This window comes from Lagenorhynchus albirostris, chromosome 8 (assembly GCF_949774975.1).
Source record: "Lagenorhynchus albirostris chromosome 8, mLagAlb1.1, whole genome shotgun sequence".
In the NCBI taxonomy this organism is placed as follows: Eukaryota; Metazoa; Chordata; class Mammalia; order Artiodactyla; family Delphinidae; genus Lagenorhynchus; species Lagenorhynchus albirostris.
In genome coordinates, this window is record NC_083102.1 from 69,509,078 (window position 1) to 69,531,135 (window position 22,058).

The 22,058-nt window shown below is 37.0% G+C and overlaps 1 protein-coding gene across 6 annotated transcripts in view; it reads left to right on the forward strand.

The window, feature by feature from the left end:
* The first annotated feature begins 1,942 nt into the window (after positions 1-1,942).
* AHR (aryl hydrocarbon receptor) overlaps positions 1,943-22,058 on the forward strand; it is a 104,429-nt gene continuing 84,313 nt past the window's right edge. For all 6 annotated transcript variants that reach the window (XR_009542005.1, XR_009542006.1, XR_009542007.1 and 3 more), the window contains exons 1-2: positions 1,943-2,142; positions 12,688-12,875. Coding sequence is in view for 3 of the 6 variants with exons in the window: in XM_060157118.1 (XP_060013101.1) it covers positions 2,078-2,142; positions 12,688-12,875 (253 nt within the window). In the remaining 3 variants the exon portion in view is untranslated. The remainder of the gene's footprint in view (positions 2,143-12,687; positions 12,876-22,058) is intronic.

Sequence of the window (22,058 nt, forward strand, 5' to 3'; positions counted from 1 at the left end):
TTCTGTTTTTGTTCACCATTGTCTCCTCAGTACTAGAACAATCATGGCACACAGGCATTACCCTCAAAATATCTCTTAATTGAATTAATGTGTGGAGGGGGTAATTATCCACAATATTTGGATAGGAATCGCAAATGATATGGCATTTGAGTTGGGCACTCTCGGTGTTATTATTGAAGAATAAGGTGGAGGAAGATGAATTAGGGACGTTGCTAAGCACAAAATTTAATAGTATTTGCTGGAATATTTAGATGGAAGTGGTAGGGGAGTTGAAGATGTTTCATAGGTTCATTGGAGAATGGTTGAGCCAGAGACAGAACAAGGTTTCAGCTGAAGAAAATGATGTTCAATTTATCAATGTTCTGAATTTGAGGTAACAAACTCACCAGGTGGAAATGGTTTGATGACATTTTGAAATGTAGGAATGGATATGGTGTGAGATTTCATCTAGACATCTTAGTCTGGTTGCCCTTCTGCTCCTGACAAGCAAAACATACTCCTCTCGTCATCTATTTCCTTATCTATTCTTTCTTTTTTTTTCTCTATCCCACTGTCACTTCCCTGGACTTTTACCTGGACTACTTCAACAACTCCCTAACTACTCTCCCTGCATCCAGTCTTGCTCTCCTGTAATCTAGTTTGCACTTTCATTCCAGAGTGACTTTTCCAAGACACCAGAATGTCATTTTCCTGCTGTGGATCCTTAAAATGTTTCCATTGACTGCAGATAAAATCTGGACTCTTGATCAAAGCTTTATGATTTGATCCTAGAATTCCTGAATTTCACTTCCAGCTCCTCTCTCCAGCCATACCAGACTACTTATCCTCAAATGCCTCCTGCTGCCTTTCTTCCTTCCTTTCTACCTTACTGAAATCTGACTATAGATTAACAAAGTTATTCTGGCTGGGGAAAAAATACTATACTGTCTAGTATGGAGACACAAACCAAACCCAAACAAAAAGACAAGTAAACGCCTAGCCTTCAAGTTCAACTCAGATGTGGCCTCCTGAAGATTTCTTCTCGAGGAAAATTTATAGTTCCACTGGTTTTCTGCCAGCTCACTGTAATTCTTAGCCCAAAATTAGCTGCATCACTGTCTCTTACATAGGTGAATTTAAGCTCACTATTTGGCATTTCTATCCTTGAGACTGTCTAATTACAAAGCGTTTGGCTACACATAATTTGTTGTCACACGTCTTTCTGGACTGGAAATGTGTCCACAGATTCCTTTCCTTGACCTCAAGAACATGGATACCGGGGGTGGGGGAGGGGGTCATTACGCCTTGCGTCATCACGTGCCGAGAGGGTGGGGCCCTCAAGGGAACTGTAAGGAAGGGCGGAGTCAAATAGAATGGGGCGGGGCTGCTAGGGGGCGGGGCCGCGAGAGGCGGGGCCACGAGGCGGGGCGGGGCCAGAGAGGAGTCGGGGGCGCTTCTGCCGTTCAGCCGGTGCAAGCGGCGGCGGGAGGCAGCGCCTGTCGAGTCCCCTCGACGCTAGGTTCAGAGAGCGTTACTGGGACCACCGGCTCAGACCAGAGGCAGACGCGTGGTCGAGCGGAAGCTGGTGGCACCGAAAGCGGCGGCCGGAGTCCGAGCTCCAAAGGCGGGAAGTACCCGGGATCGGGGAAGCCCCGGGAGCAGCGCGGCGTCGCCTCCTTTACCCAAGGGGCCGCGGCGACGGTCACGGGGCGCGGCGCCAGAGCGCGCGACCCAGGCTGGGATTCCAAACAGGCGGCCCAGGCTCCTCCTCCATTCGGGCCGCCTCACCTGCGGGCAACGCTGCGCCGCCTCCGCCCGTATAGACGGCACCTGCGTCGCCCGGCTCACCGGTCTCCGCCCCTCGACCGCCGGCGCCAGGCCCGGGCGGCGCACTTGGACTCGGGGCTGCGGGAGCCAAGGCTCTTGGGGTGCGGCGTCTTTGCCACCGCCCGGGGAGGGTGCAGGTGGAGCGGGCGCGGCTGCGTGGAACCCGGCGCCGGCCGCCGCCGCCGCCGCCGTCGTCCCGGTCGCCGCCGGGTCCCGGGGACCGGGCTGTCCGCGCCCGCGCCCGGGGAGAAGCCGCCGCCAGCCGGGCACCATGAACAGCAGCAGCGCCAACATCACCTACGCCAGTCGCAAGCGGCGGAAGCCGGTGCAGAAAACGTGAGTGTCTGGTGCGCGTCCTCGGCGCGGGGGTGGGCGCTCAGGCGCGCAGGTGCCGGAGGCCGCCTCACCCGTGCCCACATCCCCGCGGCCTGGTGATTAGGTCCCCTTCCCCACGCAGTCCGTGGAATCGCGATTTGGAGGCCGGTCGAGAAACCCAGGCCTTGGGTTTTTCCGTGTTTAAAGATCGCATTTAAAAAATTGTGCCCCCCGTTCCCCAGTCTCTAGGGCACGCGCACCCTCGCACCCCCACCCCCCACCCATTTGTAGCACTGTTCACTGTGCTATGGTCCTAATTTGTTGACAGCTCTGGTCTGCCCTGTGGGGCTGGCTGGTGGATTAGTTAACCTAAGCCCGTCTTGAAATCCCCTTTCACATTTAATATCCTCCTCGGTTAGGTTAGAGGACGGTCACCATTCTCACTCCTGATGGGGGGAGATGCTTTTAGGAGCTAAACACGTGCTGTCTGCAGGAAAGGGAATGAGTGTTTCTGAAGGTATTTTTTAGTCCGGTGCAACTGGCTTTCTGTTGCACTCTTTACTTATTTGGCAGTAATTTTGTAGCGCTCAGCGTGAACGCATCGGTACAATGTATAGAGATGGTAGCAGTTTTGAGTGAGTGTAGTAGCCAGAATACAGTAACGGATTTGTATTTTCAGTCACCTTTTGGGGGAGCTTTCTTATCACTTTGGGTCTGTAAATGATTTGGAGCTGGAATTATTGAAACAGACGTTTTCATTCTTAGCATCTTTCTCTAATTCCCTTCTCCCTCTACTTCCAAGTTTAGTCAGTTCTGATAGATTACAAACTTAGATTTTTTGTTTGTTTGTTTTGGTGGGATATTTGTGTGAGATGGCAAATCCTTTTTTTTCAGAAAAAAGAAAAATCCGTGCTTGAGACAGATTTACTTTTGTGAATTGGCAGTATTCATGTGTTTATTCCTAATTATTATCCCTGAGTTATTTTACTTCACATTTTTCAAACTTTCATAAACAACTTTCAGAACACATTAAACAGTTCCTCAGAACAAATCAGAAGTGTGCATTTGGCTTAAAACTTAATTTAGGTCACTAATCCAAACCAGAAAAATAACAGTTTAAGATTAATATTTAAGACCAGTTTAAAAGTTTAATTATTCTGGAGTTTTAATTTCCTTTTAGAATTTCAGTGATTATAGGTCTTCAGATCTAGACTTGGCATTAACAGAGGATATTTATCTATAAATAGACTGATTAAAATTTGGAAGACTTATCCTGCAGTGTGGCCGACATTAGGAATACTGCCGAATCAGCAGTTTTTGTCTTGGCAGTTCTGTTGACATTGGTTTTCAATACTTGCGTTTTATAGAGTGGTTTCTTATATAAAAATGTATTTGTCTAATTTGACTTTGTCCTTAGTGGTTATTTAAAATTCAGAGGCGTCACAAACGCTACTATGTATTTATTAATACACTGGTATACTTGGCATTATATATAATAGAGTTTTATCATAGGTGTTATGTATATGGTCACATAACCTGAAGATGCCCCTGATGGATTTTTAAGTTACTGCATTTCAGTCAGTGTGTTACAGAAAGACCTAGATGACTTTAATAGAATGCTTTAATTTTTATTCATCATAAAGTTTTAACATTTTTGGCTTCTCGTTAATGTTTTATTAAAGATTTTTCCTTTAAACATAGTACTGTACATTTTATTTACGTAAGATGTACCTTTTATTATTTTATATTAGCATTTTAATATACTTTCTAAGATGTTAGTATATTTGTATTTAATAATCTCTAATACAAGACAACTAAAGCGTTTCTACATTCACCCTTATTTTATTTAGTTAGTATAAATGTTTATCAGATCTTTATTGAGCATCATGCGTTGCTTTTAATCATATAAATGCCTTAAAAGGTCACTGCTCCATAAGAAAAGCCTAGTGCTGGCATTTACAGAATCACATGAAATTGTTTATAAATTGTTTTTACCAGAATGAAAAAATGGTTAACTTAAAATGCAGTTAATCAAAGTCCATTTTAAGAATGGGGCCATAAACCCAATATTAAGTTTAATGTGTTTTTTTAGTTAAATTACTAGTTTGTGGCTAACAGGCTCTATAATATGTTGGCACATTGTCAGAAAAATTCATCTTGTTTGAGCTGAAAATGTTATTGAGATCTATTTAACTTTGACCCCTTAAGTCAGCCATTGTATCTTAAAGAGAAAATATGTTGTAGCATAATTATAGGACTGTTAAAAAGATGGCCATTTAAATATACAATTCCATAAAATTTTGGAACCAAGTGTGTGACATACTTTTAACCTGAAGCTCTTCCAATCTTCAATGGAATTTATTAAACGGGATCAACGCCCCCTAGTGGCAAAGTCCAACGTTGAAAATTATCTTAGTACGAAATATATTTTAAACGTATTAAATTTAATCCCGCTAAAGTATCTTGTACATAGTAGACACTCAGTAAATGTTTCTTTTCTTTTCGGAGTAATGAAAGCTAGAAGATTAAAGGATATGAAGCAACCTTGCATCTGATCCATGTTCCTAAAGAAATTTTCAAAGATACCCTTAGGAATAGGTTCTACTGTTTCCTTACCTGTTCCTTAAAATAACCCTGCTCAAAAAAAAAAAAAGGAAGAAAGAAAGAAAGAAAAAACAATTTGTTTTTACTTAAATCCTCTTCTTGTTTTATTTTCTTTGGAGATGAAAGCCTTTTTGTACATTTCTTTAATTACTTTGCTGCATGAAGATAGGTGAAAAGCACACTATTGAATTAAATAGAGTCTGGGTTTCTTTTCCCTAATGATAATAACTTTGGATGTATTTTTGTAGTTTTTAAGTTCTATTAATACATAAAAAGTTTTAGTGGTACTTCAATTCACCATATTTTTAGAAAATTAGTGCTGAATATTGGCAAATAATAGGTGTTGAGTAAATGAAATCTACACTTAAAAATGATATCATTAGTGGTGGTGATCAAGCCAGCCATCATGAAGTGTCACAGTTAGAAATAACTTCTCAGCCTTAGTTGACCCTTTTTACTTTGTTAACACACTAATAACATTAGTATAAAGGCAGTGTCTTCCTTGCTATGTTTGCTAAATTGCTATTCATTCTGTTTAAACCTAATGAACCTCACTTATACAATACCTACTTAGTTGAATAAAATTGTTTTACTGAAAATGTTTGATATAAACGTACTATGATAAAATTTCCTAAATAGCTTCTAAAATAAAAATATAGGTATTTTTAGTTACATAATTGTTTCTCCACTGTTGTTTTTCTTTCAAATAAGCTTTGTTCAGATAGTTTATACATAGTGACTATAAAGGCTCTCAAATATTGGACCTATGAAATAAGTAAGTGAAAGTGATTAGTTATTGGTAACATTTATACAAATACATAGTGTAAAGAGGAAACAGTGAGCACTAGTTGAAAAAGCGCTAGTTCTAAACTAAAATTGAAAAAGCACTAGCTCTAAACTAAAAGATGAGGTCTACTTTTCTCACTTGTATAGGTCTTGGCAAGTGATTGACCAATAAGGCAGGCAGTCAACACCTACATTGCCACTCTCACAACTAAAATTAGCAGAAGAAGAGTATTTTATAAGCTGTAAAGACTTCTAACAGAAATATAGATTCTATTTTTAAATAATTTCAGCTTACATTATCACAGAACAATCAATTCTCCTGTGAAACAGTAAGAGGCAGTATATGATTGCATTCTCAATTGTGGGTAATGAAATGTACTACTCCACTGGTGAAAAAACTTACACAGTACATGCTTATTGGTGCATATAATTTAGACACTTACTTAGAAATTAGTACCATGCAAATCTTTAACAACAGTACCTTTCTACTTCCACTCTTCTTTTAAAACTGATATTTTTGCATACTGGTTTTATATAACAAAAATCTACTGTTTGTTAGTACTTATTGTGACATAAGCAGGCACAGTGCTTTACAGACATCATTTTATTTCATTTTTATAATAGTAGTATGAAAAGGTATTATTATTTCAGCTTTCCAGATAGGGACCTGAGGTTCAGATTCAAAATTGTTAGGTAGTAAATGAAAGGATGAGTTTTAATATCAGATTCCAGGTCTTTTGGCTCCAAAGCTTACGTTCATTCCAACTTCGCAGTGCTGCCCAGGTAAGTTCAGTGATGCATATGGTACACCCACATACTAGGGATTTCCTTAACGCTCACTGTTTCTTCTCAAATAGTGTTCTGAATAAATTATTTCCCTTTGCCCATACATGATTTGTGCTTGCTTGACTCCGTACTTGCATTCATGCCCTTTCTTCTTAGAGTCTTTTCCTCCTCTTTTCATTGATGTGCTAGCTACCTCCCCTCCTTTAAAACATTGTTTTCAGTGGCTGCATGGTACTCCCTTCTGTTAAAGCTCTGTAATTTATTTTGAGGCGGAAATTCTGTTATTTCCAATCTTTAAATATTTCAACTAGTACTTCAGAGAATACCCTTGAGATATGTGAATTTCTATGTAAATTTTTAGTTCATTCCTTAGGAAAAATTCCTGTAAGTGGAAATTTGGGTACAAAGATATGATATACTTTTACGGTTGAGCCAGATATTATGCTCTGAAACATGCTGTCAAATTACTCTGCAAAAAATTTCCATTCCTATTGGTAGTCTGTAGGAGTGCCTATGTCCTTGCATTTTTGCTTTAAAAATATTGTCAACTTCATAAGCCAAAAAAAAAATGGGGTAGATAATGGAACTTCTATGTTGGGATTGTATGTGTGGAATAATAGTGAGTACATTTGCAGATTTTTCTACTTGAGGTGTCCTTTACATACTGATTTTCTTTGTCTTTTGTTTTTCAGTTTGCTCTTTTACCTTATTTTTAATGAAATACTATTTTGAAAAGTATTCGTTTTAAATAACACATGCACATGAAAAAGTCAATAATGTGTATAATGTTATCTTAAGTTTAGCATAGTAGGCATTATCTGTTGATGTTTTATTGTGATAGTTATGGTTATTAGTGCTATTTAATCTCTCCTCATCCTCCCAGTATAATTTTATCACAATTTTGGATTAAATTCACATGCAGTGTTTCCTTAACTGTAAGTATTGTTTATTGCTGAGTTAAGTAATATACTATGATTACATTTTCTTTTCTGTTCTCCGTTGTCATTGATTTCACTTTTTACCTAATTTTCATCTTCATATTATTTATATCTGGGTTTAGCTGTGTCTTAGGTTTATCCAAGACAGATTTTGTGTTTCTATCTCTGTTTTCCTTGTTTGGCATGATCTTCCAGAGAGAAGGGTAGTTGCAGAAAGCCATGTACTCTGCCATCATGAAACTGGAAGTGATTTGCCTATCTTTAAGACCTGATGTAGAAACCACATTTCCATGAAACCTTCCCCCATTACTCTACCTGTATGTGAGCTCTTACCTTCCTGAACTCTCCAGCATCACTTTTATGGCATCTACATTATTGAGCAATACATTATGTTTGATTTTTGGCTTGTTATAGAATGTATCTCCTCCTAGTAAGAAAGACAAGCTCTGTAAAGATAGGTCTACCTTTTATTTGTCTTTATAGCAACCAGAACTTCCTAGTACCATATACATAATAGGCATTTGAGAATATTTACTAATTTAACAATTGGCCACCAGTTAAAATTTTTCATGTTTTAGTGATGTATTCTCTGTGGGTTCCAAGGGAAATACAAAGAAAAAAAGTGTATATTTTAAAAAGAAGAGGAAAAAGGGAACATTCTTAATGATTTTTTTCCAGGATTTTGGAAGTAACAGTGATTTCTAGGGCATATTTCATGTTCCAGTTTTCATTGTTAAAGTCTTGTGCTAAAGATTATATGCCGTCTGTACCTCATCACCACTCCTTAAGCATAGCAAAAGAGGGAAAGGGAAGAACCCATCACAATTGTAGAGCGGCTGCAGGAGAGCGACTGAAGAATTCAGACTCCTTACAAGTAACTGCCAGCCAGAATTCTCCGAAGGTTTTGTAGACATTTTTTTGCTTCGCATAGGGGAGTAAAATATCCAGCTGTATTCCGAGTAACAGTGAAATTTGACTTAATTTGTGTCACAGATCCCCTCTCCAATATCACGTTAAGTATACAATTTATGACGATAAACATTCAGCATTTATATTCAGAGATAAATAAGTATGCACTGAAGCCATGGGGAGGAAATGAAGAATGAATGGGTTTAAGAGTTGGGCTTAATGGGGTGTTCGTGGTATGGTAGAGAGATTTATTGAGAAATACTTCAATTTCCTAGCTGTTGGAATGAGAGTCATACCATAATAGATGCAGAGAAGCGGTGCCCAACTTCTGAAAAATATGAATGTGAGGACATTCAGGTACAGGGGCTGGAAATAAACAAGTTACTGGTAAGTAGACTGAAGCAGTGAGAGTAGATTAAATCACCCACAGCAAGAAGCCGATAGGGCAAAAAACTCAGTACTGTGATAGGTGATCTTTGTTAGAAAATGCCACCTTAATCTAAGGATTACTGAAACTTTGTCTTTGCGTGTCATTTTGAGGTTTTATGGTAAATGTCATAAAAATATAAACATTTACAATTACAGTAATTTATGATTAAACTGGATTGTTATGTTTTTCAACTTTGTTTCAAACCCTGAGCACAAGTGATGAGCCTAAGAGACATTTTAGCCTGGGATATTAAAAAGGTATTAAAGGGAGCATGCAAGCTGGCACTGGACATGCTATTGGGCTTGTTACTGCCAGTACTTATGGCATGCAGGGCTTCTAAAACAGGAGCATGGCATGCAGTCAGCTAAAGTCTTGCTTTCACAGCAATTTTGATTTACAGGTTGGGACAAGATTTTAGAGGTTAAGGTTTAAAAAAATAATAAATTGTTCCTTTCCCCGATCGACATCTACAGTCTCCCTATTTCAGGAGGTGTCTGAATTCCAGATATCCCAAATCCAATCTTGCAGGGACACTTATTTACATTTCAGATGTAGACTTTTGTTTAAATAGATGGCTGGCAGTATGTTTGGCATAGGTTTAAAGACAATACGAAAGTAAAAGTACCAGCGTAACTCAGGTGTAATTGATGTAGAATTACTATTTTTAATTACTTGGTGCATCTTTAATAGGTGTGGATAAGTATGAAGTATTTTCACAAAATAGTTCTGAATATTTCTCATAAAATCGGTGAAAAGGTGTCTCAAATCTATGACTTCAGCTTTAACAACAGTGGATTCGAAATGCCAAGTCCAGTGGGTACTTCTCAGCCCTGACTTTCCTTAATAACTTGGTGCATTTGACTTTGTTCTGTGACCTTCAAAATATTCTGCCTGGGTTCTTTTCCTATCTGCCTTATCATTCCTCCTCCATACTCTTTGCCCGTGGCCCTTTCCTCAACGTTATACCTAAATGTTGGCATCATTGAGGTCTGTCCTCAAGTCTCCTCTTTCTTCGTTTGGCGTACTTTCCATTAGGAAATACAGTTGTGATCCTAAGCTACCAATCCCAGTCATTTGCAACCTCTCCTCACTCACCGTTTTTCTCTCCCTTACTTCCTATACCTAGGAAGTCAGCACGTCAGTTTAGTTGATTGAACACTTGAGTCTGGCTAGGTACGGAGCTTTGTGGTAGGTACAAAGTGCTGTGTTTAAAAATCTCAAGCCAGGCCTTACTTGTTATCGTCCCACTATCACTCCCTGTGGTCAGGCTGCAATCATTTCCTTTCTGGACACTTCTGATCAGCAGCCATTAATTGAGAGTCCACTCCTTGTCAAGTACTATGCTAGGCACTGGAGATACAAAATGATTAAGTTGATATTGTAATAAGAGAACAAACAAGTATATGCAATATAGGTTGCATAACACTTGACTTAGGAAATTCAATCTCAAGCTAAATATTCCATAATGTGCATAATAATACATTAGAGCTGTGGACAGTTTTGCATTGTGTATAGAAATAGTCTCATCTAGTGCAGGGTTGACTACTGCAAAAAGCCAGCTCAAGACAGGCAGCAATATCACATGGAGGAACACCTCTAAACCTCTTTATCCTACTTTTATTGTTATTTCTTTCTGTGTCCTAGCAGCTTGTCTTGCTTCAATGTTTGTGTTACTGTCTTCTCCCCAGTGTTTTATAATCATTACTGGAAAGCTACCAAGAGTGCACGACTAGATTTTATTTTCAATTACGGGAAATGCTGTCTGCACAGAATATTCCTTAATGGAATGGTGCCTAAGGCATTTACATAAGATGCATAAAGTACAGTAGTCACCTGGGAGGAATCCAGTGGGAGTAGGTCAGAGAAGACTCTACAGTAAAGTGATCTAATTGAGCAGCGCTTTGAAGCTGGTTCACTGCTCAGTGTTCTGTGCTTGGCACGTGTGGTGGGTGGTCACTATTTACTGAGGGAAGGCGGCCCTAACCAGCTTCCCCTTCTCTCTCTTTACCCTGTGCTTCACAGATAGGCCCTCTCACAGTTCACGTTTCCTCAGTTATGCCGCCTCCTGAAATCCTGTTCACCTTTCAAGATGTAGCTCAGATACCACCTTTTCTATAAAAATCTTTTTTCAAGCAGTTGCTCACTGAACTCAGCTCCCGTCACACTTTTTGAGTATATAGGAGAAGAATGTTTTCCTGGACCACCCAGGACATAGGTGCAAATAAATATTTGCTTTAACAGGTGATTAGTCAGTAGACAGTTATTCATTGAGGTAGACATGCATTATAGGTAAAAGTTGAGATTCAGTTAATTGGAGAGATGCAGTAATTAGGTATGACTTGAATTTGATTATACACGTGACCAGGGAAAATAGCTAGAGAAATAGTCACCAATTTCTGTTATGTAGTTACACGCATAGTCTAGAGGAAGTATCTACTGACTTATTTTGTATATATGCCACTTTATCAGTTTCTTACTCTTATTTTTTGTAGAAATAACGTGAACTGTAATAGAAAAAAATAGAAATAGACAAGTTCTGAAGAAATTACTGGGTAGGGACATTGAAAAAAGCCTGTTAAGTTTTCATATTACTTTCTATTATCTTTTTGCATAAAGTATTACTTCTTCATGTTCATATAACATTGAAAACATGTTGTCGAGAAATGTTTTGATTGAATCAAATTAACAGCATTATACTCAAGCCAATTTCCACTCTTTCAGATGAAATTAATTTGAATTATCAAAAATGTCTTTGTCTTCTCAGTAAAACTGGAGGAAAAAAGTCTTCATCATAAGAATGCTCCGGCTAATTCTTTATTTTTCTGGCAAATGGTGGGGTACAGAGACATGATCTAAAAATTACTTTGTTTGTTTTTTTAAAATTAATTAATTAATTTATTTATGGCTGCGTTGGGTCTCCGTTTCTGTGCCAGGGCTTTCTCTAGTTGTGACAAGTGGGGGCCACTCTTCATCGCGCTGCGCGGGCCTCTCACTATCGCGGCCTCGCTTGTTGCGGAGCACAGTCTCCAGACGCGCAGGCTCAGTAATTGTGGTTCACGGGCCCAGTTGCTTCGCGGCATGTGGGATCCTCCCAGACCAGGGCTCGAACCCGTGTCCACTGCATTGGCAGGGAGACTCTCAACCACTGAGCCACCAGGGAAGCCCCTGTTTGGTTTTTTGATATCTTCTCTTTTTATATTTCAACATTAGGTGTCTGATGATCTGTAAATCCACTTTAATGAATTTCTGTTATGAAATCCTGGCTAAGGCTTTTGTGTGAAGTTCAGTTTCTCATTTCTGAACTCAAGTTCTACTCCTAACCATAAGTATCATTTTTCTCAGATGAAAATCATGCTAAATGTTGGGATTTCATTGGATTTTCTAATTGAGACGCAAACTATGATGGCTAATAATTAAGAAGGATTACTGGCCAGTCATAAAAGCAAAATTTGCGGGCAATTGCTGGTAAACAGTTAACCTCTAATATTTGTCACAATCGACAAATATCAATAACTAAAGTCAAAGTTTTTCTGGCCTTAATATCGGAGGACCCCATTAGATGGCTGGAGGACCCTGTGGAGATGCCACAAGGGCTTTGAGACGTTGTCACTGACAGGAAAGTGTTAAATATAGGAAGCTGAGGATGATGAAGAACAGCTTTTTATTTAGGGTCGCTCCTGTTTATTTGCAACATAAATGATGCTAAGATGATTTTTGTGGAAGATAGCAAAGGAGGCATAATTTTCACATAACTTACTGCAGATTTCTTTCTTCCCCCTAACAATAGATGTGTTTGAAGGGGAAAAACTCCTAATAGATTTGTTAATTGGGAATCATGTACCACAAATGTATGAGGTATATAAGAGGTACTCAGCATTTTCCTGTGATGGGTTCATACGTTTTTAATAAAACATTATGAAGGAGTTTACCCATTCCCTTGTGTTTTTCTTAATTAAGATATGAAGGGAGCATTTTGAAAGGATTTATGTAAACTTGAAGTAGCTTTTAGATGTTTGTTTTGTTAGAAAAATAGTTGAGGAGATGTTATAATGTGATCAGAATTTTTTCTTTATAGATTTTAATGTATTTTATGGAATTTTGTTTGTTTTTTAGTGTCAAGCCAGTCCCAGCTGAAGGAATCAAGTCGAATCCTTCAAAGCGGCATAGAGACCGACTTAATACGGAATTGGACCGTTTGGCCAGCCTGCTGCCTTTTCCACAAGATGTTGTTAATAAGCTGGACAAACTTTCAGTTCTTAGGCTCAGTGTCAGTTATCTAAGAGCCAAGAGCTTCTTTGATGGTAAGACAGAAGGGTTTAATTTTTCTACAGTCGCTTACAAAATACTTATTTTGAATACGTTTCTGCTTTTGTGTTGAAAAGTGCAAAAATTAGCCTTACGTGAAAAAGTTCTGTTTATTGCTGGATAGTAAAACTTAGGTAGCAAAGCCAAATTTTTAATATTTCTGAAATCAGTTTTCCAGATTGATTCATCAAACATATGCTGCCACTTAAATAATATGTGGTGTCATTCTTTGAAAATAGTAACACTCATATTAAGAAGGACACTTTCTGGTTCTTCTCCTTTCTACTCAGTGTTTTAAGGTCTTTTTTTTTTACTGGAAAGAATAAAACACATATTAACTACTATGATATATTTTTGCTGGATTTCCTTCAATATGTTTCACAGATACATCATTTTGTTTATCCTTTCAAAGTTATACTTCTACTGCTTTATATTAACTATATGTTTGCTCCAGGAAAATGTAATTACAAATGTTTTTTCCATTGGAAAGAGCATTTTGTCACTGGAGTCGGTAGAGTTGGATTTCAGTCTCCATTGTGCCACTGACAACTATTTGACTTTAACATGTTAGCATCAGTTTACTCCGCTTTAAGCTAGGGATTTGAACTAGGTGATGTTTGTTACACTTCAATTGCACAGTCTATCATAGTCATAAATTATTTTAAATGGAAGTTTTTGTTGAAAATAATGCTTCAGTGTGTCTTCTCATGTAAAATAATTCCTCGATTTCTCTTTTGGTCTGTTTGTATGTCAGAAATAGATTTTTTAGGAACTGTTATGTCATTTTACCCATAGTAGTAAAGAATTAATGATAAAATCTCAGTGACATGTCAGTGCTCTTAAACTTTAACGTGCTCATAAATCACATAGGGACCCTGATAAGATGAAGGTTCTTATTCAGTAGGTTTTGGTGTCGCCAGAGATTTTGCTCTTCTTACTGTCAGATGATGCTGATACTGCTGCCCTTGACATATTTACAGATACTTGAATTTGCGGTTTGTGTGTAGAATATTGCAGAACAGTTACTTCCCTGTAGGTCTATGTTTAGATGGTTTGCTGTGTTTAGTCTGAGCATCTTTTTTATTTATTGGTTTGTTTGCATGCTGTATGTTCTTCATTTTGGATTAAAAATTATATAGTTTTTTTTTAGGTGAGAAATTCTTTTATCATATTTAGAGTCAAAATATCCCTTAAAATATTTGCATTTTACAATAAAAAGGATAGCAAAACACAAGATCATGTACGAGCTTAAGTATTCAAGTTTTTGAAGAGCCAAAAAGGAAAAGGAGAATAATGGACTACCACAAAGCTGTAGTACAGTAATAAACGCCTTCAGTGAGTGCAGACTAAAGCAATAAATGTACTCCTTGGGTTTCTGATGCTTGGTCAAAAACTGCTTGACTAAATGATTAATATAATCCAATTACGAAGTTGCTTGGCTTTTTGTTGCTCCTACCCTGAGGAAACCATAATTCAAGAAGAGTCACGTACCACACTGTTCATTGCAGCTCTATTTACAATAGCCGGGACATGGAAGCAGCCTAAGTGTCCATCGACAGATGAATGGATAAAGAAGATGTGGCACATATATACAATGGAATATTACTCAGCTATACAAAGAAACGAAATTGAGTTATTTGTAGTGAGGTGGATAGACCTAGAGACTGTCATACAGAGTGGAGTAAGTCAGAAAGAGAAAAACAAACACCATATGCTAAGACATATATGTGGAATCTTAAAAAAAAAAAAAAGGTTCTGAAGAACCTAGGGGCAGGACAGGAATAAAGACACAGATGTAGAGAATGGACTTGAGGACACAGGGAGGGGAAGGGGAAGCTGGGACGAAGTGAGAGAGTGGCATGTACATATATACACTACCAAATGTAAAACAGATAGCTAGTGGGAAGCAGCCACATAGCACAGGGAGATCAGCTCGGTGCTTTGTGACCACCTACAGGGGTGGGATAGGGAGGGTGGGAGGCAGATGCAAGAGGGAGTCGGATATGGGGATATATGTATATGTATAGCTGATTCAGTTTGTTATAAAGCAGAAAGTAACACACCATTTTAAAGCAATTATACTCCAATAAAGATGTTTAAAAAAACTGTATAGTTTAACCATTGTGATCTGGGCAATATACACTGATTTGAGGATAATAACTTCAGGGAAGATTATATATTTAAGTGTTCATAGTAGACGCTTATGTTTTCTCTGATCTATATAAAAAGCCTTTGAATTTTCAATCTTCATGTATACCAGACCCTTCATCTTCTAGGTGGGTCACGTGATGTTCAGTGGTGTGTGTGTGTGTGTGTGTGTGTGTGTGTGTGTGTGTGTGTATCAGCTGTATATTTATTTTGTCATCGAGCTAGAACTAGGTTTCCACATTCCCTCTGTTGTTTTTGTTGACCATATCTCAGTTACTTCTCTTTTCTGGGAACCATATATATATATAGCAAAATCCTGAGAACTTCTCCCTAGATCTGTGATTCTCAAAGTATAGACCCTAGACAGTCAGCATTAATGTCACCTGGCCATTTGTTAGAAATGCCAAATCTTGGGCCCTACCCTAGACCAATGGAATCATACACTCTGGTGGTGTGGCAAGTTTGGGAGCCCCCGTTGTAGATTGTAACCCCAAGGTCAATCCCAGCTTCTTGGGATGCAGTCCTGATCTTCAGCATTTATTCACATGCTGTGCTGTTTGACCTTATGATGGAGGGTTCCGTGACATGTAAGATGTGGTCTCTGTCCTTAGAGGGTTTATAGTCGAGAAGCCAGGGAGGCACTATTCCTTGACTCTGGTCAAGATGTATTGACATGATCATTTTGCCTTTTCGTTTCCTGCTCCTCTATAATGGGAAATCAAATTATATGTTAAAAGAGAAAAAAAATGTATGGGTTTTTCCCTGTTTAGAAGCAGTGGAGTAGAATTGAAGCTGCTTGGAGAATAGCCAGTGTGCCATTTCAGTATTAACATACTTACTGCTTTCTAGGCTGTCTCTATGTGTGTGAGTATGTGTATATGCTTACACACATGCATACACATACATATACATTAATATATGTATATTTAATGTAAAAGCAGTCTCCCTCTCTCTCTCTCTCTCTCTCTATATATATATATACATATATATATATATATTTCATGAATAGATGTGTATCCTGTTCAATACCTCAAGTAAAAGCGATTCCCAAATCTACCTTATAAAGAATGTCATAGTGTAGCGGGGCTCATTGTGGAATTCTCACTTGTTAAAAAGTATTTTCTTGGCTTTTCATTAATAAGTTTATTTTTTATTCTGGCTCAGTGTATTCGACAGTAAGATCTTATTACCCTATTTGTGTCATTCCTTCATCAATTATCTTTACCCTATTTGTGTCATTCCTTCATCAATTATCTTTTTTTTAACATGTTTATTGGATTATAATTGCTTTACAATGTTGTGTTAGTTACTGCTGTATAACAAAGTGAATCAGCTATATGTATACATATATCCCCATATCCCCTCCCGCTTGTGTCTCTCTCCCACCCTCTCTATCCCACCCCTCTAGGGGGACACAAAGCACCGAGCTGATCTCCCTGTGCTATGCAGCTGCTTCCCACTAGCTATCTGTTTTACATTTGGTAGTGTATATATGTCCATGCCACTCTCTCACTTCATCCCAGCTTACCCTTCCCCCTCCGCATGTCCTCAAGTCCATTCTCTACATCTGCGTCTTTATTCCTGTCGTGCCCCTAGGTTCTTCAGAACCATGTTTTTTTTTTTTTTTTAGATTCCATATATATGTGTTAGCATACGGTATTTGTTTTTCTCTTTCTGACTTACTTCACTCTCTATGACTGACTCTGCGTCCATCCACCTCACTATAAATAGCTCAGTTTCATTTCTTCCTATGGCTGAGTAATATTCCATTGTATATATGTGCCACATCTTCTTTATCCATTCATCTGTTGATGGACACTTAGGTTGCTTCTATGTCCTGGCTATTGTAAATAGTGCTGCAATGAACATTGTGGTACATGACTCTTTTTGAATTACGGTTTTCTCAGGGTATATGCCCAGTAGTGGGATTGCTGGGTGGTATTATCTTTAATTTTAGGTCCTTTGAATTACTGGTTTTTATACTTTAGTATGCATCGGCATAACCTCGAAAGCCTGTTAAAATGCACATTCTAGGACATGCTCTTTTTATGCTGATTCTTTGTAGGTTTAATGTAGAACCCAGGAATCTGTATTTTTACAAGCATTCTAGATAAGTCTGAGGCAGTGATTTAACCTGGTTTTGATTATGTCCTGAATTATTAAAAATAAATTTTTCTTTGCCTTTAGAAAGACAAATCCAAATGTACAAAGTTTTAGAAAGACTGTAAGTGTGATTTCAGGGTAGTGTGTATTCTAAGCAGTTTTGTAGGGTTGTTCAGTACAGGAAAGGAGTTTGATGGAAGATGAGGGAAATAATGTGTGAAAAATCCCAAAGTCTTCCCCAGACCACCAGTTATCTAGGAAGGCAATGCAATATTTTGAAAAAACACAGAATAAAATTTGCACGTAATTCTTAGGACCTGAACAAGTACTAAATGCAAATGAGGAGACTTGGAGCAGGCGGACAGTGATTAGGATTTTTGTGTGCGGTTAAAACCACTCTCCCACTATTAGGGAAAGAGTAGAGCGAAGTGAAGGGAAGCTCTAAGTGAATAACAGGATGCAAACAGGGGGTGTGTGAATTCCTGCGGAAAGAACAATATAAACGAGTAATCATACAATCTTGTTAGAAAGGAAACTCAAGTTTTACTGTAACAATAGATATTTTTCCAAGAAAATACATCTATTTATTGTGAGTTTAAATAATCCAGCTTGGATGGGATCTTCTTAAACTTTGGAGCCATGACTATACTTCTAAGACTGTCTGAAAAGCAGCACTTAAGTTTCAAGTACAACATTAATCTTTATCCATTTCTAATTAATCAAAACATTCTAAAATATAACTTTGAAGTACTTGAACAAGACTCAGTCATTATGGTAAAGTTAGAAGGTGTTTCTTTGACATAATTAAACTGAAATCATTTTTTAATACATTTTGTAATTCAAGATTGTGCTGTATTCTAAATAGTGTGCACTGTGCTGAATTCATGAAGAAGAAAAAGGGGAAAAAAGGCTTCTGCCCTCTAATAGCTCAAGGTCGAGTATCTCAGAAACTGTGACAAATACTGCATGTGAAATCCTTTAAAAATGTGCACATTAAATATTTATAATGCAACATTTAGGGAGCATTTACAAGGGAGGGAAAAGGATTAGAAGTTTCACTAGTTATTAGTTTTAGTTTCAGCTGAGGAACAGTGGGAACCTTTGAATATTTAATCCTTGAAAACTCTTGAACTATATGTATTCTAGACAGTAAAGCTCAGAGAATTGTTTTTCAGTTTGTACACTATTTTACAGATGATGAAGCAATGATTATAAAATTTTCATTTTCATAATATGCTTCTTTTTTGGTGCACTTAAATATGCCATTTATTGCCTGTTTTTCTAACTAGAATGGAAGGTCCTTGAGAATATTATCAATATGTTTACTGTTACACCTTAAACACTTAGGACAATGCCTGCCCCAGAGTGAGCCCTCAGTAATTATTTATTAACTTAATTGTATTAACATATCTGAAAAACAATGTGGAAATTCTAAATTATATACTTAGAAATATGGCTCTAGGGCTTAGTTTCTGACGTTAATATTTTGCTATTTCCAAATAAGCTTTCTGTTAATAGCCAATTATAATTATTGGTTCTATCAATTATATTCTTCTCTATTTCTAAATGTACAAATGCAAGGAATGTTTGTTTTAAGGAATCAGAGCAGTAAGGAACTTTTTACATGGCTTTTAATTAACTGATTGGCTGGATCATACAGTGAAACGTGTAGAAGTGTTTAAGGATTCAGTCTTCTTTGAACTAACTGTATCACTGTGCCCTTTCTTGGTGCTTTCAGTACTGCCCCTTACGTTCTTGTGCCATCCGCTTTGCTCCTTTGCCTTCACTTTGTGTTCATTATCTTGTTCCTGGGCCTATGGTCGTTTTCTTCTTTGCTGCATGTTCCTGTTGTATTAATACTTCCCAGTCGTCTGGCAGTCTTGGTGTGTTTTTCAGTTTTGTCAGCGTAGATAGGATGGACAAATAGGTCTCTGGATTTAAAGGAAAAAAATCACTCTTTGTAAATTTGATAGATTAAAAATTCCAGAATAAGGTGATACTTTATTTTTAATTTCTGCACAATGGACACATGTAAACATGTTTAAGGATTAATAACAATGATATATTAATAATAGATTAATTGAAATTATAGAAGGTGTTTAAGTTCTATTCAGTTTCCTCAGTAACACTGTTCTTCTGTGTTACCTTCTATTCTTCCCTGCTTATTTTAACTGTTTAAAGACTTTTCTAAATTATGTATCTTTGAAGTACTTCTGTAGTGTCTTTTGTATTTTTAGGAAACAAATTTTAAAAATTCAAAATTGCTATTTTCTCATGTTGGTAATTAAACATAGTAAAGTACAAATTTTGCATCTTGATAGATTAAATCAAAGTTGAGGGGGGCCTGAAGACAGAAAATGACGAAGTGGAGCTATGACCTGGCAAGTCAGTGTGGACTTAGGTCTTGGAAATATAGACTGAAAGCCTAAAATCTTTAACATCACGTTCACGCTTTTTCATCAAATTTCAAATTGTTAAAATTAAACTATCCCCTTCTAATTTAAAAAGAAAAGTAGAGAATAAAAAGAAGACCCCAGTCATAAAATGAGTTTTAGACTCACATATCATGTTACCTTTGAGATGGAAAATATTTAATAAGTTTAAATTACTAAATGACTATGAGCAATCATAGTTTATTAAGAGAGACTTAGATTTGGGTGGTTATACATAACCCAGTCTTTGAAATTGGTCGATGTGAAAGGAAAGGGTTGTTTCCTCCTATATTGTGTCTTTTAATGCCAGAGTCAAAACAGTGGACATTGTGCTTGTTAACTACTCTGAATCAGTATGGTAATGTTTTATTCCTAGCAAAAGTAATTTCAACATGTAAAAATTTTGAATTAGATTTCATTATCAGTTTTAAAAATATTCATCATCATGTAAGGATTGTTTAAATTATTCTACTTTTTGACAGTAATCCCCAAAATTGATGAGAATGACTAATCCACGTTCTTTGTTGAGACACAGATACCTAATGAGGTAAAAAGGGCAGAAAAGTTTTCTTTCTTTGAGGTAATAGTAAATGTCAAGGGCATGCAGTGTTTGTTAATTCTGTAAAATACTCATGGTAGTTATTATACCATTAAAATAGAGTCATTAACTGTGAAATCTTTTGCATCCTTCATTAATCTCAGTCATGAGTTACTCTTCATGACATCTCTATAACTGAGATGTGCAAATTTAATTTGTGGAAAGGAAAACTTATAAACAAAAAAAAGGTGATTTTTGTGTGGGCTGCGTTAAGCCTGACAGAGGTGAGCTTGAGGATCTGAGTTTCTAATTCCAAAGTTCTGCATTTGCAACTGTCATAGGGAATAGTTCTCTGGTTATTTTTAAAACTAGGCAGTGTAGGGGCAATGAGTCACGAATCATTATAAAATGGTGATTATTTTAAGCATGTATTAAGTGTAAATATTTTACATATTGGAGTATTTTAAATTCACCAAGTCTAAAAATGCTGTGAGAGGAGAGGATGGTGAGAGTTTATGTGATGATCTAAAATTTATTCAACCTCATTGTTTACCATGGATCTTTTTTGACTTTATTTTACATTAAAAATTATATGTTCTCTTTTCTTGGTCTTCCTTTTGTAGATACTTTAACAGTTCATTTCCAGTTCATTAGGTTTTCAAAAAAGAGCTATTGTGTTTATTCATCTTCAGCTTGTGTGTTTCTCTGGATTTCAGAGCATTATCTTGAAAAACAAATATATATGCATGTATATATATGAAGAATGAGCTTGAACAAGCAGTAAAAATGAATTAAATAAAAAGCCTTTTTAAGGGTTGATGTTTTATAAAATTTAAGGCGTTTGTATGTGCACTTTCTTTTTACATTCACAGGGTTTGGGTACTAATTTTATCTGCTTTTTTTTTTTTTTTTAATTACTATGTGTCAAGTAATTTACAAAACTTGCAGTATGGCAGCAGTTGTGATTTCTGAATCCTAGAAATGTCCAAAGTAGGTTTTGTTTGCCTAAAAGATCAGCACATTTGAAATCATCAAATAGTGTTGAGTGTCATTAACCCATGGTGTTATCCATTTTAGATGGTAATTTAGCTATGTGTTTTTTTCCAGAATTTACATTTGAAAACATGAAACTCTCCTAACATTCATGATACCTTCCATAACTAAAACTGTTAAGATTTAGAGATTCTTTTAAATTTTAATTTATGGACTTAATATAATCAAATCTATGCAGATTGAAACATGGATGGATGAAAAGAATGGTAGGACATTCTTATTGAGTCAGGGTATTGTGGTATTCAAATCCTGGCTTTTATAGTTAATAATATGGCCTCTTTGGATCAGGAATTTAGTCTCTTTTCCTCAGATATCCTAACTTACAGCAGAAGAGTCAAATTCTATGAATAAGTAAAGTGAAAAAATAATTTTATGATATTTTACATAGGATACTTTTATCTCTGAGTGTTTTCCTTTGCTTTGACAAGTATTTTTTTAAAAACAGTGACAAATATATAACAGAGTTTCAAACTGAACCTACACTCATTATATCCTTCATTATATATTTTGCTTCTTTCTTGTGTCTTTTAAATTTACTGCTTTAATAGGTTTTCTCTTTGATCATTTCCTAGTGTTATATGACTCTAGGATCCTTGATCCTTAATTGCTTGGCCATGAACAGTTCCAGTTGGTCATAAATTTATGAGCTTAGCTTTCTGTTTTAAACAGAGATTACCATTGGGGGAATATTAAAGCCAGCCAACTTTCAGCAGTTTTCTCTTTTTTTTTTTTCCCCAGGACAGATTTTAAATGTCTGTAGTTAAATTATTTGACTTTTTGTGAGTCTTTGCTGATCTGGTTAATGGAAATATACATTTGCCATGTTATAGTGTTTTAGAAACTATTTTCACATGTAATATAAAATTAATCACTCGAGGGTCTGTAATAAAACACATATTACCACT